This window comes from Phocoena phocoena, chromosome 21 (assembly GCF_963924675.1).
Source record: "Phocoena phocoena chromosome 21, mPhoPho1.1, whole genome shotgun sequence".
Taxonomy (NCBI): domain Eukaryota; kingdom Metazoa; phylum Chordata; class Mammalia; order Artiodactyla; family Phocoenidae; genus Phocoena; species Phocoena phocoena.
This window is the reverse complement of record NC_089239.1, coordinates 22,017,551-22,037,528: the sequence shown is the minus strand read 5'-3', so window position 1 is coordinate 22,037,528 and position 19,978 is coordinate 22,017,551. Positions and strand designations below refer to the sequence as shown.

Sequence of the window (19,978 nt, the reverse complement as noted above, 5' to 3'; positions counted from 1 at the left end):
GTAATTACATTTTACATAAGTTTGGGGAAGAAAACCAATTCTAATCAATAAGTATATTTACGGAGTGTCTTCTATTTCCAGAGGTTATAACAGTTTTGAATTAACAATCATCTACTTTAAAAAAATAAATAAAACACTACAGCCCAGAGTATGGCACCGATGTGTCTCTTAACACCTAACTCAATTATTACTGAAAATATTCTTTAATTACTTCCTTTTTTCCCTAAAGACTCCTCATCAGACCAAACCTTTTGCTCCATAAATTGCTAATTAATCATGCAGTGTTATAGCCTGAATTTGTAACTACTCTTTTGAACTTTATTAAATGCAATCTGACACAAGTCAGAAGCAGGTGACTATGAATACACTGTTGAATGAAGGCTGTGTGACCATTTTATAGTTCCTACTATTCAACAGATTTACACACATACAATTCTACTGCATTTTAATGGTAGTTGTTTCCTGTAAAGTAACCTGTATAGCATGATTTTTACATTACCAAATCTATCCAATTATCTTCTTTGAAGCCCAGAGTTTATATCAGAATAGGCCCTTGGTATTATCTATTCTTTGAGTGGAGACACAGTTCCATTCTTGGAATACCGTATTACTAATCCCATCAGTCATTACAAGCATTTAAAGAATGTGCATGCCTTCAGTCAGGCACCAACAATCATATTTTAAACGCCCAATTGCTGAAAACTATGTGAAAGCTAAGGGAAAGTTTAACATTTTCTCCTACACAAATCCAGTAAGTTTGTCTCAGGGGGAAAACTATTTTATTTAAGTGCTCAGGCACGTACAAATGGAATGCGCGTTTTTAATGGTTAAATTTCTGAACCAGTGGAAAAATCAGTTTTATTCAGGGCACTAACTACACTATAACACATTTTAACACTGCAACCTTGGGCAGTATATGAGGTCTTATTTGTGAGGGATGGCTTAAGCTTGGTCATTTTCAGGGAAAGAAATGAAACTTCAAATATATTAAGATGAAAATAGTTTAACCACATAAAACACATTGATAAAGCAAAGAAGTACTCTCCATTTGCTCAGCTTTGGATTATATGATCTTCAGTTAATTGTACCTCTATCAATTCTAATGCCCAGAAAAGATACATAATTTCTAAATATGCAGAGGTATGGACTTACAGAAAAAAAGTTAAGTGGATGATCTCAATATTCTAAAATCACTATAGAGAAAGAATGAGAGTCTAACCTTTGTACTGACAATGGCACTGAGAAAGATGGAAAACTGGAAGCTGCCTTCTTGATATTTAATCACTTACTCATAGTATTTGGCACGAGTCGGGCAAGTCCCAATCAGGGGCAGAATTCTTTTGCAAGCACATACATTTGTGGATCGATGGTAACCCCTACCTATCAAGCACAAGTACAAATGCTCCTAGCAGGGCACTGGGCATATAAAATGAGAGTCCACGGAATAAAGAAATGAATGAGTGAATAGCAGCATCAAACAGAAAACAGAACAACATTTCACTTTGTCACCACCGTTTCCTGGTGATCCTCCTTCTTAGAATTACCAGCAAGGCTCTGGACCTCTTGCCCTATCACACCCAGAGCTGTCCAGGCCCACAGTTCCAGCTGGTCTCCCTGCTTTGCTGTCTCCTGCCCAACTCCAGCAAGCCCCTTAGCCTTTTCTTTTTTTTTTTTTTTCTGAGCCCCCTTAGCCTTTTCAACATTTCTTCAAGCCCTCGTCCCAACCCTGGGACCTACTGTACCAACCCAATTCCATGAACGAAATGCAACTGTGAAAGATGCATGGGGGTGAAAGTGGCAGAAAAGCAAAGCCTGGAAGGGGTAGGAGAGGCATGGACACCCTTTATGAGACGTGACCCAATTAGAACTGGATGAGTTGGCACTCTGTCACAGAGTTTCCTGCTCTGCCCAAGAGAAGATATGCTCTGACTAAAAAAAAAATGTTAAATCACTAGGCCAGCCTTACCCTAAGAGTACTTCATAGTTTATGGAGGAAAACGATTGTGTGGTTAAAACCATTTTGGAAATCCTGAATTGGTCAAATAAAGTTTTCTTTACTGCAGGACTTCTCAGAGCCTTGAATTATGCTAATATTATGAATCTCCAAGAACATTACCCAAACATAGTTAGGACTCTCTAGCTTTGCTTTCCAATGAATTAAAAGTTAACTTTGTTTCTTTCTCCTAACATGTAAAATGGTAGCTATCAATTTAAGCAGTTTTGATACACAGAAATGTTTCAACATCTAGAACTAACTTTAGAAAAAACATACCTTTCTAACAAGTGCAAAGTTATAAACGTATAAAAAAAAGCAGTTATTAAAGCAGTGCTCCAAAAATACCTGATTCGATAGAGTACAGCACTTCAGCATTTTTCCCTTTGTCCTTGTCCAGAGCTGTAACCTGCAACACAACTGAGCCGATAGCTGCTGATTCATAAACCCGCCCTTTGTAGGAGGAGCTCGTGAACCAGGGGGCGTGGTCATTGGTGTCACTGACATTAACAACAATCCGTGCAAAGTTGCGCTTTACAGGGACATCTTGATCTCGTACCTAAAAGAATCAGCATATTATTGATCCTGTTAAAGCTTTCCTTAAAATTGATTAAAGATCACTCTCAATCACATGGAACCCTGCAGGAACCAAACAGTGTGTCAGAAGAATGAACAGAAAGCCCTACCATGACTGTGAGAACATGCTGCTGAATGGCTTCATGATCAAGTTTTTCTGCTGTATAGAGAGAGCCAGTTGCAGGATCAAGGCGAAATTTCTTGAGACTCAATGGATCGATACTGCTCTGCAGAGTGTAGATTAGTTTGTTTTTTTCATCTTTATCCACAGCACTGATTTGCAAAATTTCTGTTTCTGGTGCTGTGTCTTCAGGAATAACAACTTCATATTTTGATGTAGAAAACTGAGGACGATGGTCATTTGTGTCTATTACTTTGATGAATACCTGTGATGACAAAATTACTCACATAACAATAATATTCCTAATCATGATGTTTTAGTATTTAAAGAATCAGGGGAAAAAAATCAAATGCACACTGAAAAAAAAAAAACCCTAATTTTTGAGCAAAATTCAAACATGAGAAATAAAAGCAAAATCCAGAATAAAAAACATCTTTCAAATTTTTCATTGACATATTACCTATATAAATATGAGTAAGATAATAAAAACGTTTCTAAATTCCTGAGACTAATTTTTGAGAGAAAAATGTAACACATACACAAATGTAACACACATTTCTTTCTGAAATGCAGGCTTAAGTTCTCTTAGGTCTCCACAGAAATTTCTAGATTGCTCATGTAAAGATAAAGAATTTACTTTACCAGGATTCACAGAAGACTGATTTCCTGTATCAGATTTGCACCTGTAACTACCAAGCTACTGAGGTGAGTGTGCTGCTTAATGGTCACAGTATCTGAAGTTCTTGTTCTAATCTTTGAGATTCCAAATCCCTACCAATATTATGAATAAAAAGGAAAATGAGAAATGTGCTTTAAAATCCTTATATTTTTGTGATCACAAAACTACACAGATAGTAAGTACATTTATTTCTTAAAAGCAATTTAAATACACTCAAGAGAGAGAATTCTCTTAAGTAGGTCATAAAATATTAAATAAAAACCTTAAAGGAAGAAAAAAGGAGATATTTAAAAACTCAGTCCCAAGTTAAATTTAAAAAAAAATTTAACTTGACAGTAAGAAGATTAATTTTCAGATTGAAAAGACACATGTGGATAAGGCATAATGGAAATCACTACAATTGTAAAAGATGGTCACAGTTATAAACAAGAAACATGAGCTTCACTAGCTCATATGGAACAAACCTCACTAGTCCGAATGGCACAGGAGGCCAAAGTCCTAGTACCGCATGGGGGAGGGCGGGGTGTTAACCACACGGGGCCAAGAACACGGACTAGAGGCCTTTCCATGAAGACAATACCACCGTTCTCCTAGAACACTGAGACCTCAGCGGTGGATCTGTAACATTAAACTATATGAACACTAAATGTATCCACCAAACCACAGAAAGGGTTTATGTGAAAGTTATGTAAACATTTAAAACTACAGATGCCTCACTCTGAAAGGTCAATGATGATCCAGAAGCAAAGGCTATAAAGATAATTTCTATAAATTAAATCACTACATATTCATTTCCACTACACAATTTTTTTTTTTTTTTTAATTTTTGGCTGCGTTGGGTCTCCGTTGAGGTGCGTGGGCTTCTCATTGCAGCGGCCTCCCCTGCTGCAGAGCACGGGCTCTAGGCGTGCGGGCTTCAGCAGTTGTGGCACGTGGGCTTCGCAGTTGCGGTGCACAGGCTCAGTTGCTCCGCAGCATGTGGGATCTTCCCAGACCAGGGCTCGAACACACGTCCCCTGCGTTGGCAGGTGGACTCCCAACCACTGTGCCACCAGGAAAGTCCCTCCACTACACATTTAAAATTTACTTTCTCATGGAAGGAGTGTTGGGCAAACACAGTTTAATCCTGCTCCAAGATCAACTGATCTCACCTAAATATGAACAGCTGAAGTAAGAACAACCCTGTTTGATAAAGCAGTTCAACTGACACACATTTCCCGGGCACGTCCATGCTCAGCACTTGCTGCATTTAAGGAGGGTGTAAAGAAGTATGGAGCACCCCTGCCCCCTGAAGCTTTCAACCTCACTGGGCAATGCCTTGTACATACAGGTTTCCTATGTTATCAAGGAAGTTTTCAGGAGTCCAGAGGTGGTGCAGGCCATTTAGGAAGCTTTCGAGGAGGAGACAAGCTCTGCTTGCACAGGTTTTAGGTTGGCAGATGAACGTATACTGGGGTAGGAGGAAAAGCTCAATCAGAGATGTGAAGGCGAGGGTGGAATGGAACATCCTGTCTCTCAGACACCTCAGAGGAGGACCCTGAACCGGGGGTGACAAAGAAAAGGAACAGGGAGAAGGTGGGGTCCGAGAGCAGAGCCTGGCTCCCGAGCAGAGGCTGAGAACTGTGTGGCCTGTGTGCTCTGAACTGTCTGTTGGGAGCAAATCACCTTCCGTCCTCCTCCCAGTCAGGAAGACCGTGCTGGTTGGCAGGCAGTGCAGGATGAATCACAGAGACAGAGAATGGAGACAGGAAGGAGACTCAGTGCCAAGCAGGGGGACAGGAGCCCAAACCAGTGCTGATGTGCAACAGGGAACACGCAGGGAGCGCTCACTGGGGACAGGCCTGAGGGCCTGAGGGGCCAGCACCTGAGTGTCGTCTCACTTTGTCCTATGAGGGCAAACTGGCTGTGCCCATTTTCCAGAGGAGAAATGGAAGCACAGCGGGTCATAGCCACCTGCCCATGCATAGGAGTAAGAGGCAGAGCCCCGATTCAAAGTGGCCTGCTCCAGAGTATGCAATGCTGATGTTCCAGAGAAACTGAAAGAAAACAGGAAAGCAAAGCTGTTTCAAAGAAAGGGATAAAATGTGAACTGGATTTGGTAAGTTACCTTGAGATAACAGATAAAGCAAAGTGACCTGATTTAAAACTGGGCAACATCCTCAGTGGAAACAGCAGGACAACAAAGCAAGGAAAGCTGCTTCAACAGAGCACTGGCAGTTACATCACGATCCTCCGCTACTCCCCTCTGCGAGGATGCTCTCTGGCTTAACGGAAAACACTCTCCAAACCTCAGATCTCACACCTGCTGCTACCGACCGTGATGCGGCAAAACCTGTTCCGTTGGTTCCTGAGTTTCACCTACAAACAGGAATCTACCTGCTGTGTTCCAGTGCCTTGTCAGCTGGGTTCTGATCTCTGTGTCCCTCTTCAGCTGGTATTTGCTGCTCTCCTCCCACTCAGATTCCTATCTCCCTGTTCTCAGCCCCAGACTGGGAATCAAAACCTAATTACTGGTCATTGTTCCCTAATGATCCACACCTGGACAGGTCAGCCTGGGATCTGGACCGCTCTCTGATACTCTACCTCTCCCTGCCAGCAATTCACTAGGATATTATCAAGACCCTCTGAAAATGACTCAAAATAAGTTACAGAAGTATGCCCGAAGCATTGAAATTGAAGAAATTCTGTGTCCCTGAGAGAATATATTTACTGGGTTTTATGGGAATTTTAGTCACCGTATTTCATACTAAGCTCTTAACTATACTAATGAAAACTACACTTACTGTGAGTTATGTAGTAAGTGATAAATGCTACAGGTAGATATATCATCTTTAGTAATGAGAAGGCTTGGCACAGAGGGTCATTTCTACTGGTTATTAAGTTTCCTTTGCTAGACTTCCGGTTAGTCAATTACTTGAACTGATCTACATACAGTTACACTCTTTAACCTTTCAGAATTACCCTGTTCAATTTATTACAATTCTTGATGCTTTTCTTCTCATTTTCATGCTCTAAAGTCTAGTTTCTATAATGAGAACAGTTACTGACAAGGCTGAAATTTTAATACTGCGCTGGTACTTTCACATGACAACCTCAAAATGACCCCAAAGCATGATTCATATTATCAATTTTAAATACATTAAAAATCACAAGCATTTGGACAAAGAAATAAGGTCATTTCACAAGTGACTTTAAATTATCTATTCATTTATTAATTGAAAAGACATCACAGACTAATTTTTATTCTTCAATGCAACTAAATGATTTAGCAAATGATCTGTCTTAAGATTTAAAATAGTATAATCTAAAGATAGGAAATTGGGATTCAGAAGCATTTTATCCTCTAACATTTAATTTCTTCCTTTTACTTTTCACACACAGCACATTAAACACGAGGCTTTGGCTTTATCATTGTAATGTAAACTCCAAGAGGGCAGGATTTTGTTTCCTACTACTCAGCTTCTAGAACAATACCTGGCACACAGCAAGTATTTAAGAAGTTCTCAAACAGCCCCCACTGTGAATCAGAGAAACTGATAAGAAAGAACAGAACTTAAACGTAATTTATAGGGTTCTGACATTTCAATTTGAAATGCCAGTAATCGGACCATGTCTTAATCATCAGATAGGAACAAAGATATTTAAAGGAATAGAACAGTTTTATCAGTTATTTTACACAGCCTAAGGTAGTCAAGGGGGGAAAAAACCCAAAAAAGTGTTTTAAAAGATAATTAATCACTTTAACCAGTTTTAATGCAAATGACTTGGACAAGTCATCCTTGACAGTGATATACTTTATACTAGTACAATTCAAAATGAGCGTAAAAATAAAAGATTCTGATGGCATATCGTGTTTTTTTTTTTTTAAGTCTTCTTTCAAAGTTTTCAAAACTGGTTAATTACATTCAAAACCTAAAACAGGATTTGCAGTGATATTTCATTCCCTAAATAAAAATCCTTGCTGTGTACATGTGCATAAACTATATCAAAATAGTAATGTCTGATTTGAGAACCTCAGAGGGCAGAATCAATTGTTCATATTGCCTGTGGACACTTAGATCAGAACACTGTATCATCAGCAATTTGCCTACCTGAGTCAGTATAGTGGTGGTTCCATCTGTAGCCTCGACTGTGAGATTGTAGTTTGATTTTTGTTCTGCATCAAGAGGTTTGGCAATAATGATGGTTCCAGTGCCCTTGTCCACATCAAAGTGACTATCATAGTTGCCACCTAGTTTAAGTTAGGACAAACATTAAAGTAAAAAAGGGTCACGGGATGAAAATTTGTCATTTATTTTGTGGCTTTCTAATTTTTAATGGCAGTTTTAAAAAAAAAAGGAAGAAAGAAAGAAAAATTTCTGATATATTGGTCAAAGTGATTCCAAAGAGCTTTCATTTTGAAAGACCAGAAAAGAAGGACCAACTGGAAAGACAATGCTGGCTTACTAGGAAAAAAAAAAAGCTGAGCCATAACTGCCAAGGAAGCTACTAAATGAGAGGAAGCAAGAAAGCAACTCTGAAAACAACAAAAATGTTTCTAATACTACCAATGAATTATTTTCAGTTTGTTTTTTCAAGGGTTCTGAATACCTCTTTAACTTATATCTCAGTAGCTACATTTCATATCATTTAGTAACCAAAAAGTTGGCCATTTAAAAATTTACTAAAAAAAATATTTTGTGACGATTTGAGCATATTGCTCTAATGAAATAACTATTAAAAACAAATGTTAACTCTGGAAAAAAAAATTGTGGGAGTTATCATTGGTTACTCCGGACTCTTACCAGTTGAGAATTTTCACTATTTGAAAATTTTTCCCATTGCTGTCGTACACAAAGCTTAATGAAAAAAGGTTTCTGTGCTACTAACATTATCCAAATGCATTCTCCATCATATTCCAGATAAACTCTCTTCAAAGCCACTGAACTTGAGATACTTATATCAATGAAATGGAATGGAATGAAAATAAAGTCTAAACGTCATGACGAAGTTCTATTACTAAATCCAACCAAAAAGCAAAACAGCACACACACAAAACAGTCTTCAGTTAAATCTAAAAATAAGGATCTAGGGATGTATGGAAAGTCAGAATGTTTGCAATTGGAACAGGCGACCATGGGCCCACTATGAAAAGAAAAAGCAATGAAAGATGGGCACTGGAAAGAAAAAAGTTTGAAAAATGGATGCTTTTCTTTAGATCTCATAATCTGAGGCAAATTATGTGATCTCAGCAGATACCTTCTGCTGTACAGTTCAGGTCACAAGTCATCTGAAAGATGTAAAACACTTCTCTAGCAAATGTGTCTCCTGGCACAGCCAAAAAGAAGCAAGCATGGAAGGCAAGCACAGAACAAGGAGAGCAATCAATCAAAGTGGTTCCAAAGGCAGTCAGTTTACACGTGAGGTTAGATGCTGCACAGTCTGCCCATCTGGAAATGCGATAGGAGTTACCGGACAGCAAGCAAACTATTCTGACTGCAGTTAACTATGAAAAGAATCTTTTTTGTTTATTTAAAACTAAACTGTAATGGTTTCGTAGGTGTTTATAACATAAACAATTTCATACAAAGACCAAAGTAGGGAAAACAGCCCCGCTGTCTACAAAGTTCAAGGGGTAGAGCCCAAACCCCTGTGCCCTGTGGTCCCTGCGGCTTCAACACGCTGAGACAGCAACTGGGGCAGGAGGGCTCCGGGGTGAAGAGGGAAAAGGGATATTGGGTTCCAACCAAAGATAACCTGAACACGTACTTTTGATTTTAAATATACTTGTAATTAAAATACTGTGAAGAAATAAGAATTAAAAAACTAAGACGCCAAAGTCTAATGTGAAATTGTTTTAAGTATGTTGTATTATATTCAATATCTAGCTAAATTCAATGACAGAAAGAAAAGAATTGGCTTAGGCATATAATTTTTATCACAGGGTGATTTAATCTAGTGAAGCCTGCTTTCTACTGAAAATGAGGTAAATCAAACTTAAAAAGCCACAGTGGACACTATCCTTTATAACTTATAAATTAAAAATTTCAATCATATTCCCTATAAAATACTGACATGCGACAACCACATAGGCATAGTTATTTTAAACATTCAAATCATAATCACTAAAAATAGTTACGTGCTATATGTTATGTATCAAGAGGAAAAATTAAGAAGCTGTGTTTTTAGACCAAACGTTCAGATTTCTCTGTATCTCTTTGGTACACTTTTAAAAACTTTATTTTTGTATTAATAAGGTACATACAGAGCACCTATTTTAAACAAGTTTAATATATGTTGGATATAGTGAAAAATTTTGCAAGCAAAATACTGCAGTTTAAAACAAATTCTCCACTTATAGGTCTTACTCCCAATTTTAAATTCTGAGATGTGCCCCAAAATCAGAAAACCAGAGGCGGGTTCCCCTCAGTGTGATCTATACAAGGATGATGAAAACCGTCATGAAGCTTACCAATGATGTCAAACCAAAGAGGTATGCCTGGAGGCTCAACAGCTATTACTCCAATCATGTGAGCAACTGGATCGCTTTCCATCACAGTAAAAGTAAAAAATGATTCTTCAAATGAAATTGGCTCCGGGGACGGTTTGGGTTTGGAGATCCATTCAATATGGAGTCGAGTGGTTGATGACTTTTGGGGGCGACCATTATCAACTGCCTTAATCTATAAAATATGGGCAGAGGGGATAAAAACAGCAAATGAAAAGTTGCATCCCATAACTGAAGCATTGATTGCTTTGGTCTGAAACTGAACCAATTTCAAACATTTAATATCTGTGCGGTATATATTCCATGTTAATTCCATATTCCATTTAATGCCTGATAAAAAGGGCAACCTTTTTATGCCATACTCAACATAGATAACGAGAATGACAACTAAAAAAGGGAAAAGCAAACCCATACTTCCCATTGTTAGGTACAGCACTGAGGCCATTTTACTGAATAGAGAGAAAGTTATGAGAGACATAAGACTAGATTAACGGTCAAATTATGGAAGAAATTCAAAGACTAGATCTTACTCACTGAAAGAATATCATATTCTCCAGCTCCAGAAAACTTCTTGGACAAAACCACTCCAGTTTTTGGCTCAATAAAAAATTTGCCATGTTCATTTCCCTCTTCAATGCTATAGGAGATTTCTGCATTGGGACCTTCATCTTTGTCTGTAGCTATAACACGATATAAAGGCTCGCGTTTGGTGTTTCTTTCTCGTTCTGGTTTTTCCCGCTCTGGGAGTCTGATTTTGTAGAACTTCTGCAGGAACTGAGGCTTGTTGTCATTTTCGTCAAGGATCTTCACAATTACTCTTGCAATGGTTGACTTGGGGGGACTACCATTGTCTGTCACTGTAACCTGTTTTTTTATAAAAAAAATAACATCAAGAAATGTTTTTAAAATATACTGTATAAAAAGTGAATGTCTTCTTCCTAATGACAATCACCTTTTCTATAAACCTCTGCAATTCACACAGCACTATGGACACGTACCGATTCCTCACTCCGACCACAGCCCTGTGAGGGGGCAGGGCAACCTCTCCATTTTCACAAAGGGACTGGGGGCAGGCCGGGGGGAGGCCAGGGGCTAGGAAAGCACCGGCTCTGAGCCCTCGCTCTCTCCTTACCCGTCACCCCTCTTCCTCACATGCCCTAACTGTAAACGTTAAGCTCTCAAAAACTCAGTATTTTTAAGCGAAGGAAGAGATACATGAAGATTTTGCTTTTAAATATTTAGAGTTCTCTTGTACATGCTTAAAAATAAAATCTTCACATACTGCATTTAAAAACTGTCATTTTTAAGCTTCATCAATAAAATAAGTTAAATCATCCGATTAAAATACATGCTAAGTAGCAGGCCTTTTAATACTAGCAATCATCATTTTATTTTGCCTGGCTCTCTCTTTTCTTGTACAGAAGATTTCCATGTTTGGTAGGGTGAACATAAACATTTAAATTTAAGACCAACTTATTAAATGAGATTTTCAGTAAAAGAAATGTAAAGTAACTTTTATTCTAAGTAGATTATTCATGTATTCATTTTAGGAATGAAGATCTGAGATTCTTGAGGGTTACGCTGGTGAATGCTTCTGAGTGCATGAGAAACCATTTCACCCTCAGATCCAATGTTCATTTTCAGTTCAGTGTGCACATTAAAAGGGATGGCCGTAGTTACTCCCCTCACCACGTCATCCCAAGTGAATTAATGAAATGCTAAAAACATTAAAGTAGACTTAAGTTTTCTGTGGAACTATGTTCTTTCTGAAGCTTGGCAGGTGCAAATTCTGTTGTTTATAAAAGTGGGAATGAATGTATCTCATGGTACTTGTCAAGAGTACTTAAGTAAAGTAGCTGCTTTAATTAAAGCACATGATTTGCCTTCCCAAACTCTCAAAATGAAACAAAATTATAATTACTATTTTAATTTTAACCTCGCAAAACATTTCCTTTTGATCAGTTTTCATGTGATCTTTAGGAAAAAAGACAAATTGAAGAGAAATACAACCAAGTACTATGCTTTGTAGCATTCGTCAATTCGTTTCCTCCGTTTGGGTTCCATACCTAGCAGCCGGGCGACACAGCTTTTAACATGTTACTAAAAATACTCTCTTCTTTAAGACAGTCAAATCAATGCCAACACTGGCCCTCAAATAAATTACCACAAAAGGACTACAGAGAAACATACACGATATGTAAACTAATCTTATATCCTATCAATATCTTAATATCATCTTCCAAGTCCTAAGTACCTTATACCTGCTCCCACCCAGACTCTGATATTCATTGAGAAGAGAGGGCTCCGGAGTGAGGCGGACAATTAGCAGGTGTGTAGTGCGGTTCTAATCAGGGTGAGGGGGCCGCAGCAGGGCGCCACTGTTCGTAACCTGCTGCCTTGGATATTTTGGCATCTGTCTATCTTCTCGGGGTTGACAGGGGTGTAAAGCAGACCTGAACTATAGTCACAACATTTTCTTTATTTTCCTTTTTATTAATGACCATAAGGTGATATAACGAAATAGCAGCAGCTCTGAATTACTAGATAATATGAGTAAGACTGCTCTTTCCCATATTTATGATTACGAGATTTCTAAAATTATTAAAAGTAAAGAAATGCTTACTTCTAATATGTGTTCACCTTGCTGCTCACGGTCTAGTTTCCTGGATGTAGTCGTGATGAGACCTATAAAATGATAGCAGTTCATGAATCCTCACAAAATAAAGGTAGTTACAAACTACTGTAACTGAAACCACACACTGAGTGTAGAAGTTTGAGCAAATGCCTAACTTATTCTGAAGAGGAAAAAATTATTAATCCAGGTAGGGTTATTTTATTTACAAACAACATAGTTTATACTTTCTCATTTTAATGATCCTTAAAAATATTAGATGAATGACAGAAGTATTAAGAAAGCAGAAAAACTCAAATCAGTTACATTTAAAGAATTTGTTTAGTAGTTGCAACATACATTTTGTCAGAAAAGATTTTTTAAAAGTGGGATGAAGTTATCCAAGATTTCAACCTCATCCATATCTGCTGTGACTGCTGCAGGGATGATTAAGAATTTTCAGAAAAAACTTCTGTAACTAAGGACCACTGGAAAATATAATGTTGACTATGATTTATTGTCTTTGGGTCGTCTACCCTCAAAAATAAAGAACTGTTATAAGAAGTATTGTGATTTTCCAGGTAATACTGCTCAAATAACAATCATTTAATTTCCCCAAAAAGGAAGAAATGATCCTCAAAGAAACCCCATATTCTTTATTTCTTTGATTTTTCTATCAAACTAGAATAGCTATAGTTTAAATCTCTCTCTAGAGCTTCAACAACTGCTAAACTGCCAACATATGTTGGAACCTAGAAGGCCATTAAAATTGATGAAATATATTCTTGTACTTCACAGAAATTAAAAACAAAATTCCCCCAACCACTAAAATAACCTCTGCAACCTGTGTTGATAACGGACAGGTGCAAACTGAGTGATTCTGAGGCCTTTACGTGACAAATCACCGCTAGGACTAATCCTTCTCCTGCCCAGCTTTCTGTGGTTTTCCACAGAGAAATACCTCAAATAACTCATATTTAAGAACAGACTTTATCATTCTAATTGATTTTCTATTAGCCTAACTAATTTCACAAAACTACTAATTAAAGGCTATTCAAAATGTTTCCCTAAATTTGGACATGAAAGATTTATGTTTTCATTTAATTCAAAGTTTTTCTTTTCTTAAATAGTCACTAAGAATCTACATCAACATTATCTTCCCCACCATTCAATGAAGCAACACTCTCTTTGTAATAAGGACAACAGAAGACTATATTGTAAGCTAGAATCTGGGGTTTTTCCAAAACCGTACTTACAGATTAAAAGAGGTTCAAGGAAAATGCTTCACAATGCTTAATGGTGTGAAAATGTGGCTTACTGTGGCACAAGCTTGATTTTCATTAGTCGAAAACCTTTTAAAGTTAATCCCTTTTTTTTTTTCCTGTCAAAGTTTACCACCCTTTCTGATTGTCGTTTTAAGCAATTCAAGAATGACAGGAAATTGCTGTGATTAGTCCCATCTAATTGTCCTCATGTACCCATCAAAAACTTGCTGTTAATGGTAACAGCACAAAAGGCCACAGCTTGGCATGTTCACAGCAAGATAGGGTTCTGCTCTGTAGACATAATCATTCATTGCAGGGATATCTGTTAGCAAATAAGTATCTGTAGCAAATAAATAAATACCCGTTAGCAAATACAATTTCCTTACTTTACCGTTTCCTTATAGCACACCAGACTGCTAAAAAGGATGGACTTACATCTGTATTATCAATTCAATATAAAGACAAAAAGCAAACCTGACCATCTCCTAGGTTTGGAGTTATCTGCATGCTCTCTATACTTAAAATTAATTCTCTCTTAACTCAAATGGAATATTAATTCCATTCAAATGCAATGAATCTTAATGTTCCTTTTTATCCATTTTTTTTTTGTGCCCAGCTACTCCTACACACTCCTCCACCTCTCAGCTTAAACATCACTTCTGAGGGCTCCCATGACAGGCCTAGCCTGGGGTTCTGCTGCTGGGCCTCCCAAGCTCTTTCATTTACTTTATCATAACATCACCCACGGCACTCCTTTAAAAGTCTTTTTTTGTATCCTTCAAAGTCCATGAGACTCTGCCTTCCCTGTATATCTTGGTTATATTGTTATATCTCTGTTATCCTAAAGAAACACTTAAATGTGTGAACACATGAATTTCTTAAAACCGTAAAAGAACAGAATTTTTAAATATGCATTGGAGGAAGAGAGGCACGTAAACTACACTGAACTTGGAAATGATACAAGTTTATAGCTTATATAGGAGCTAACAGAAAACCATTTAACATATATTTACAGGTAAGATGTGTCAAGCACTGTGACAGATGGTCCAGGTGATGGTGACGTCCAACAGACATTTAGAGGCACAGATGTGAAGTGCAGGGAAGTCAACGGAGGCAGAGACAGACTTAGTTATATCCTAAGTACAGAAGAGAGTATGAAGAATGGTGAATGGTGGGCCTACCAAAAAATAAAGGGTGGGCCAATCTTATTAAAGTAGGGGCCATGAGTGTTTAGAAAGCCATGAGGAAGCCTAAGGAGCAAAGGCTGGAAGGGAAGCAGGTGTCCCAGAGGCCACAGGCAGAGAAATTTAAGGAGGAAGTCTCTCCTCCAAGTACTTCAGAGAAGCTTGGAAGAGAAGATCAAGTGAGAGCCAGGGAGGCAGGAAGCAGACCAGGAAAGGAATTTCTTTTACGAGGAGGAGACCATTCCGCAGGCTAACAGGGTGTATGTAATGAGTGACTGTAACCACGAGGGAAGATAAAGATCCAGATGTGAACTAACCAGTACAGCAGCCACGAGCCTCATGTGGCTACTGCAATTTAAGTTACAGGTAAGATCTCATGAACATGAAAGATATTTCAGACGGAAAAAAAAAAAAAGACCTTTCTTCCTAGATTCGCACACTTGTACCAAAAGGAATCCTGTCACAAGTGTCACAGTTTTCTGGTCCTGAACACCAACACTAGGGAGGGGCAGTGCATGTATGTCCTATGGGGATGGCGTGAGGTGGTACAGCCCCTAAGAGAAGGGGAAAACAAGTGCTTCCTGTGGAATTTCCATACAAAATGAACCCCAAAGAGAAAACAAAATGTCCTAATGAAGCAGGCACATACTAGGAAAACCGTGGATGCGCTCTGCAGGTACAGTCAACTGCACCGGGAGGGGAACACAGTGGAAATGCTACCAAAGTACCGCACGCTCCAGCCACACCAACTTAGCTCTAGAATTCATGATGCATTTCACAGCCACTTTCACCTCTGTAATTTCTGCACATCTCCATCCTGCTAATCCTTCCACTGTGCCTGCCTCACAAACACCTATTTTCAAAAATGAATCCAAAGGGTACCTTTTCTATATACATGTTATTGACCCTGTAGGTATTGAATATCTAATTAGTGTATCCACTTCTTTCATTGTAAACACTGGTGCTCACCTGTAATGTTCATTACTAAGTTCCAGAAGGAGCTATACTTAACTGAAACAGCACAGTATTTCAGAAATGGAGAGAAACCTTTAAGATTACCAAACTCAGCTACCTGAGCCAAAGATAAATTAACTTGTTCCAATTCACCAGTAAGTCACTGTCGGAGCCAGGATTCGAATTTAGTTTTCCTGAGGCCCAGATGAGAGGACTGGGGAATTCTTCCCCACTCCCCATCACGCCACACTGCATAATTTACTGCATCATGGTATTTCAACTCTCCAGAAACTCTCAACTGTGACTTACATGAAGTTTAAGAAAAAAGAAAGCTGGCAATGTTCATCATTAGTCATTTAATAGGTCCAAAAAAGCAAGTTAGAGAGTAAAATAGAGTGGGCGAAGGCAGAAAGAAGCATATGCAAGTGCTGCCTCTTGTAACAACTTTATCTTTCTTTTCTCCTGAGCTCTGCTAAATTAAAAACAGAAATGAAGACAAAAAACTTCCTTGCCCTAAAAAAACAATCCTTTCTGTAGACCAATACCATTATAAATGTAAGTGGACTGAGTGAGCAAATACGGCTTCTTCTCACCAATTCACAATTACAAGTTTGCCCCATAAATGTATGTAGAACTAAGAAACCAAACTTTCCTGTCTTTATGAACATCATTAAACTATTTACAGCTTTTCAATGCCACTATAGCACTTAGAGAAGACTCCATTTAAGACAGGATGTTATATTAACTATAATGCTTTAATGTAAGATTTTAATATTTGACATTTCTTATAAATCAATACCAAAAACCACCTCCAAACTTCCCAGAGTTCAAGAGATCAAATGGACTTCACGAGGTAGGCGGCACGTAAAGGTGAACTTACGGGATTAGTAGGTGAAGATAACGAAATAGTCCATGTCGGCAAAACTGTATTTATGCATTCATTCAACTATTTTGTGCTGTCCACTCAGAATGCAGAGATGATTAAGACAGACTCTTGTTTTCAAGAAACAAGGTCCAGAAGGCAAAGACTACATTCAAGAAACAGTGAGGTAGATGAGAATGTAGGGCACATATAGAAAAGAGCACAGGTCCTTGCTGAGGGCTCTGGATTCCAAGGAAGTTTGAACTTGCTTGGATGATGTCTGGTCATCTCTGTTGTTCCAAGAGACAACCAACCCACCAGCCAATATGTGAGTGGGGCCACCCGGGACCAGCCAACCTCAAGCCAGCCAGCCAAGTGAGACCAGCACTACATGAAAGAGCAGCCAAGCCTGGCCAAATCAGAACTGCCCAGCAGAATCTTCAACTAAATTATGGTGGTTGCTTTAAGCCGTTGAGTATTAGGATGGTTTGCTCTAAAGCAAAAGTCAACTAATGCATCAAATGAGCTCATCTCTAATTGTTATTTGGCTTACTAAATGCTCAGGTATTGTGCTATGAGATTTAAATGTATTATCTCATTCAATCCATATGTATATATATATGGCAATATCTGTACCATAATAAATGAATTAATATTTTTACAGGCTCAGAGATTAAGTTGCTTACTCAACGTCATCAAGCAAAGGGGTGAGACGGGAGTTCAGTAAACACAGAGCACCGGAGTCTGAAAGCCACACGAAGAATGAGAGAAGCCAAGGAGGGATGGAAGGCTTTGGTTCTGGAAGAAAGGGCTTGAAACGTCAGCACTATGAATGAAACTAGATGGCAGCTGGAGAAGAAAAAAAAAAAAAAAGGATTTCTGAGTAGGACTAAGGTCCAACTGCACTGAGAGAGAAAATAACTTGCAATCTGCGGTTTTTGAGGAACCAAAACTGTGAAAGAAAAGGTCCTGGCTCTAAAAAAAAAAAAAGTTGCGTGGTCATGTGTTCACCTTGCTTGGCAGAAAATTTACTTTGAATCATTTTCCAACTATTCTACTTGAAAATAAGCAGAGGAAGGGGAAAGATCAAGGAAGAAACAAAAGTTTGCTCACCTAATTAACACTTCCCATTACTCTGATTATTTTTGTCTAACCCCTGCAACAACTTTGGCCTTCTTATCCTTTTGCTTATTTTATAGTAATGCATGAACTATAGCATCATATGTGCCAGAGAAGCACCATCCCACAGAACTTTCTGCAATGATGGACAAGTTCTACAACTGGCACTGTCTGATATGGTAGCCCCCAGCATACGTGGCCACCGAGCACTGGAAATGTGGCTAGTGTGTCCGAAAGGCTGAATTTTTAAATTAAATAATTCAAATTGTCACAAATCATCTCTACTCCTTTGGAGAGTCTCCAATTTCAAATTATATATGTCAAAACCCCAAACTTTAACATCTACAATAGTCAGAATCTTTTCCTGTGGTTAAAATTTGAAGCAGTATTTCAATAGCAAATGTATTTGTTACCAAAATCCAAATTTTGTAAGCATCTAACAATGAAAAAAGCAAAAATTTCCAAGATTTTGACACACTGATACTGCTCCAACAAAGCCCCCTTCCTCCTGCCCCCTCTCTCTCACTAGTCTCCTCACTGGACTCAGCTGGTGATGAGGAAGCCTGGTTTGCTTTTATCAGTTTACAGATGCATGTGAACACCTAAAAATCAAGAGTCTCTGTGTTTAACAATGACTTTTCAAGAATCATGATTTTACCAATGTACATTTTTGCTTTTGGTGAACTCTTGCTAAAACCAAAAATTAATGAAATGTATGTTTATAAGCAATAATGATGTCATAAAGTTCGCTAGCTCAAAATCACCCACTTGTTCAGTCTGTACTATGCTATTCAACTTATTTTATAGAATGTCTTCCCCAAATATGTCCTTCTGAGACACACATATAAAAGCCAAGACAAGGCCCTTGTCCTCAAAAGCATACAATTTCCTTAAGGAAACAGCCCCTGTACCTCTGTATCTTTTTCACAATGTTTTATTAATCACAGCCCTATTCTGACTAAGCCTTGACTGTAAGTATGCACTTCGGGTGTATTATTTTCAACTGTTTTCCCCACTGATTTTTCTGAAACACTTGAATCTATTCTGTTCTTCACTAAGTTTAAGAACTTTCATGGTGGCACAGTTGGTGGTAAAGGGAGTATTTAAAGTCTTAGGTGTCTCCAGTGTGGACAGCGTAATTTCTTCAGTAGTTGTTACTACCGTGATCTGGAAATTCCATTTCCATCTTTCTACGTTCAAGCCTTACTTTAGCAGGGCTTGTCCCCAGGACATTGAGTGTGCTTTAGTAATCAGCAACACCAAAGACCATTACAATAAAACACCTGTAACATCCCAGTGAGGACACTGTGAAACGTACTGCTCAAGCAACTTTTAGACAAGTACTATAAACCCCCCAAAGACTATACATACACATATATATGATATGTAATATGCGTACACACCTTCATAAAAGGTTAAACCCCAAATTATTACCTGTAGTTACTCCTGGGGACAGATGGGCCAAAGAAGAAAGGTAAAGAGGAGGGCACCTTCACTTTTTATGTCATACACTTCTAAATTAACAAGTATATTATTTAAAGAAATTTAAACATTAAAGTATTTTAAAGGTCAGCATGAAAGGATACAGAAACGTTTACTGGTTGAACACGAATCTCAAGCTGGAAAGTCTCAAATGATTTTCTAAAAACTCTGAAGCATCCGGCCATGTATGTAAAAAAATAAAACTTCTTAGAAACATTACAGTGGCATATCTCTTATAATTTTTTCTAAAATGTTTTTGAAACTAAATTTTAATGAAATGTACCATACATTCTAAAGTGTCCTCTCACTGTAAAAACTAAGTTTGCTAGAGCCAGAAGGTCTTTTAAAATCTTCTAGCCCAAATCCTGAACTTTAAAAAACAAGGGGGGTTTCCTTGGTGGCACAGTGGTTAAGAATCCACCTGCCAGTGCAGGGCACACGGGTTCAATTGGTCTGGGAAGATCCCACATGCCACGAAGCAACTAAGCCCGTGCACCACAACTACTGAGCCTGCACTCTAGAGCCCACGAGCCACAACTACTGAGTCCACGTGCCACAACTACTGAAGCCCGCGTGCCGAGAGCCCGTGCTCCACAACAAGAGAAGCCCGCGCACCGCAACGAAGAGTAGTTCCCTCTCTCCACA

At 38.4% G+C, this 19,978-nt stretch overlaps 1 protein-coding gene across 2 annotated transcripts in view; it reads right to left on the bottom strand.

The window, feature by feature from the left end:
• The window catches only part of FAT1 (FAT atypical cadherin 1), a 121,633-nt gene that overhangs the window by 34,035 nt on the left and 67,620 nt on the right, over positions 1-19,978 (bottom strand). The window contains exons 3-9 of one of the 2 annotated variants that reach the window (XM_065899765.1): positions 12,480-12,541; positions 10,391-10,720; positions 9,821-10,031; positions 7,461-7,600; positions 2,680-2,955; positions 2,342-2,552; positions 1,510-1,518 (exon numbers count right to left, since the gene is read on the bottom strand). In XM_065899765.1, coding sequence (XP_065755837.1) covers positions 1,510-1,518; positions 2,342-2,552; positions 2,680-2,955; positions 7,461-7,600; positions 9,821-10,031; positions 10,391-10,720; positions 12,480-12,541 — 1,239 coding nt within the window. The remainder of the gene's footprint in view (positions 1-1,509; positions 1,519-2,341; positions 2,553-2,679; positions 2,956-7,460; positions 7,601-9,820; positions 10,032-10,390; positions 10,721-12,479; positions 12,542-19,978) is intronic. The other variant, XM_065899766.1, reaches the window with a different exon arrangement.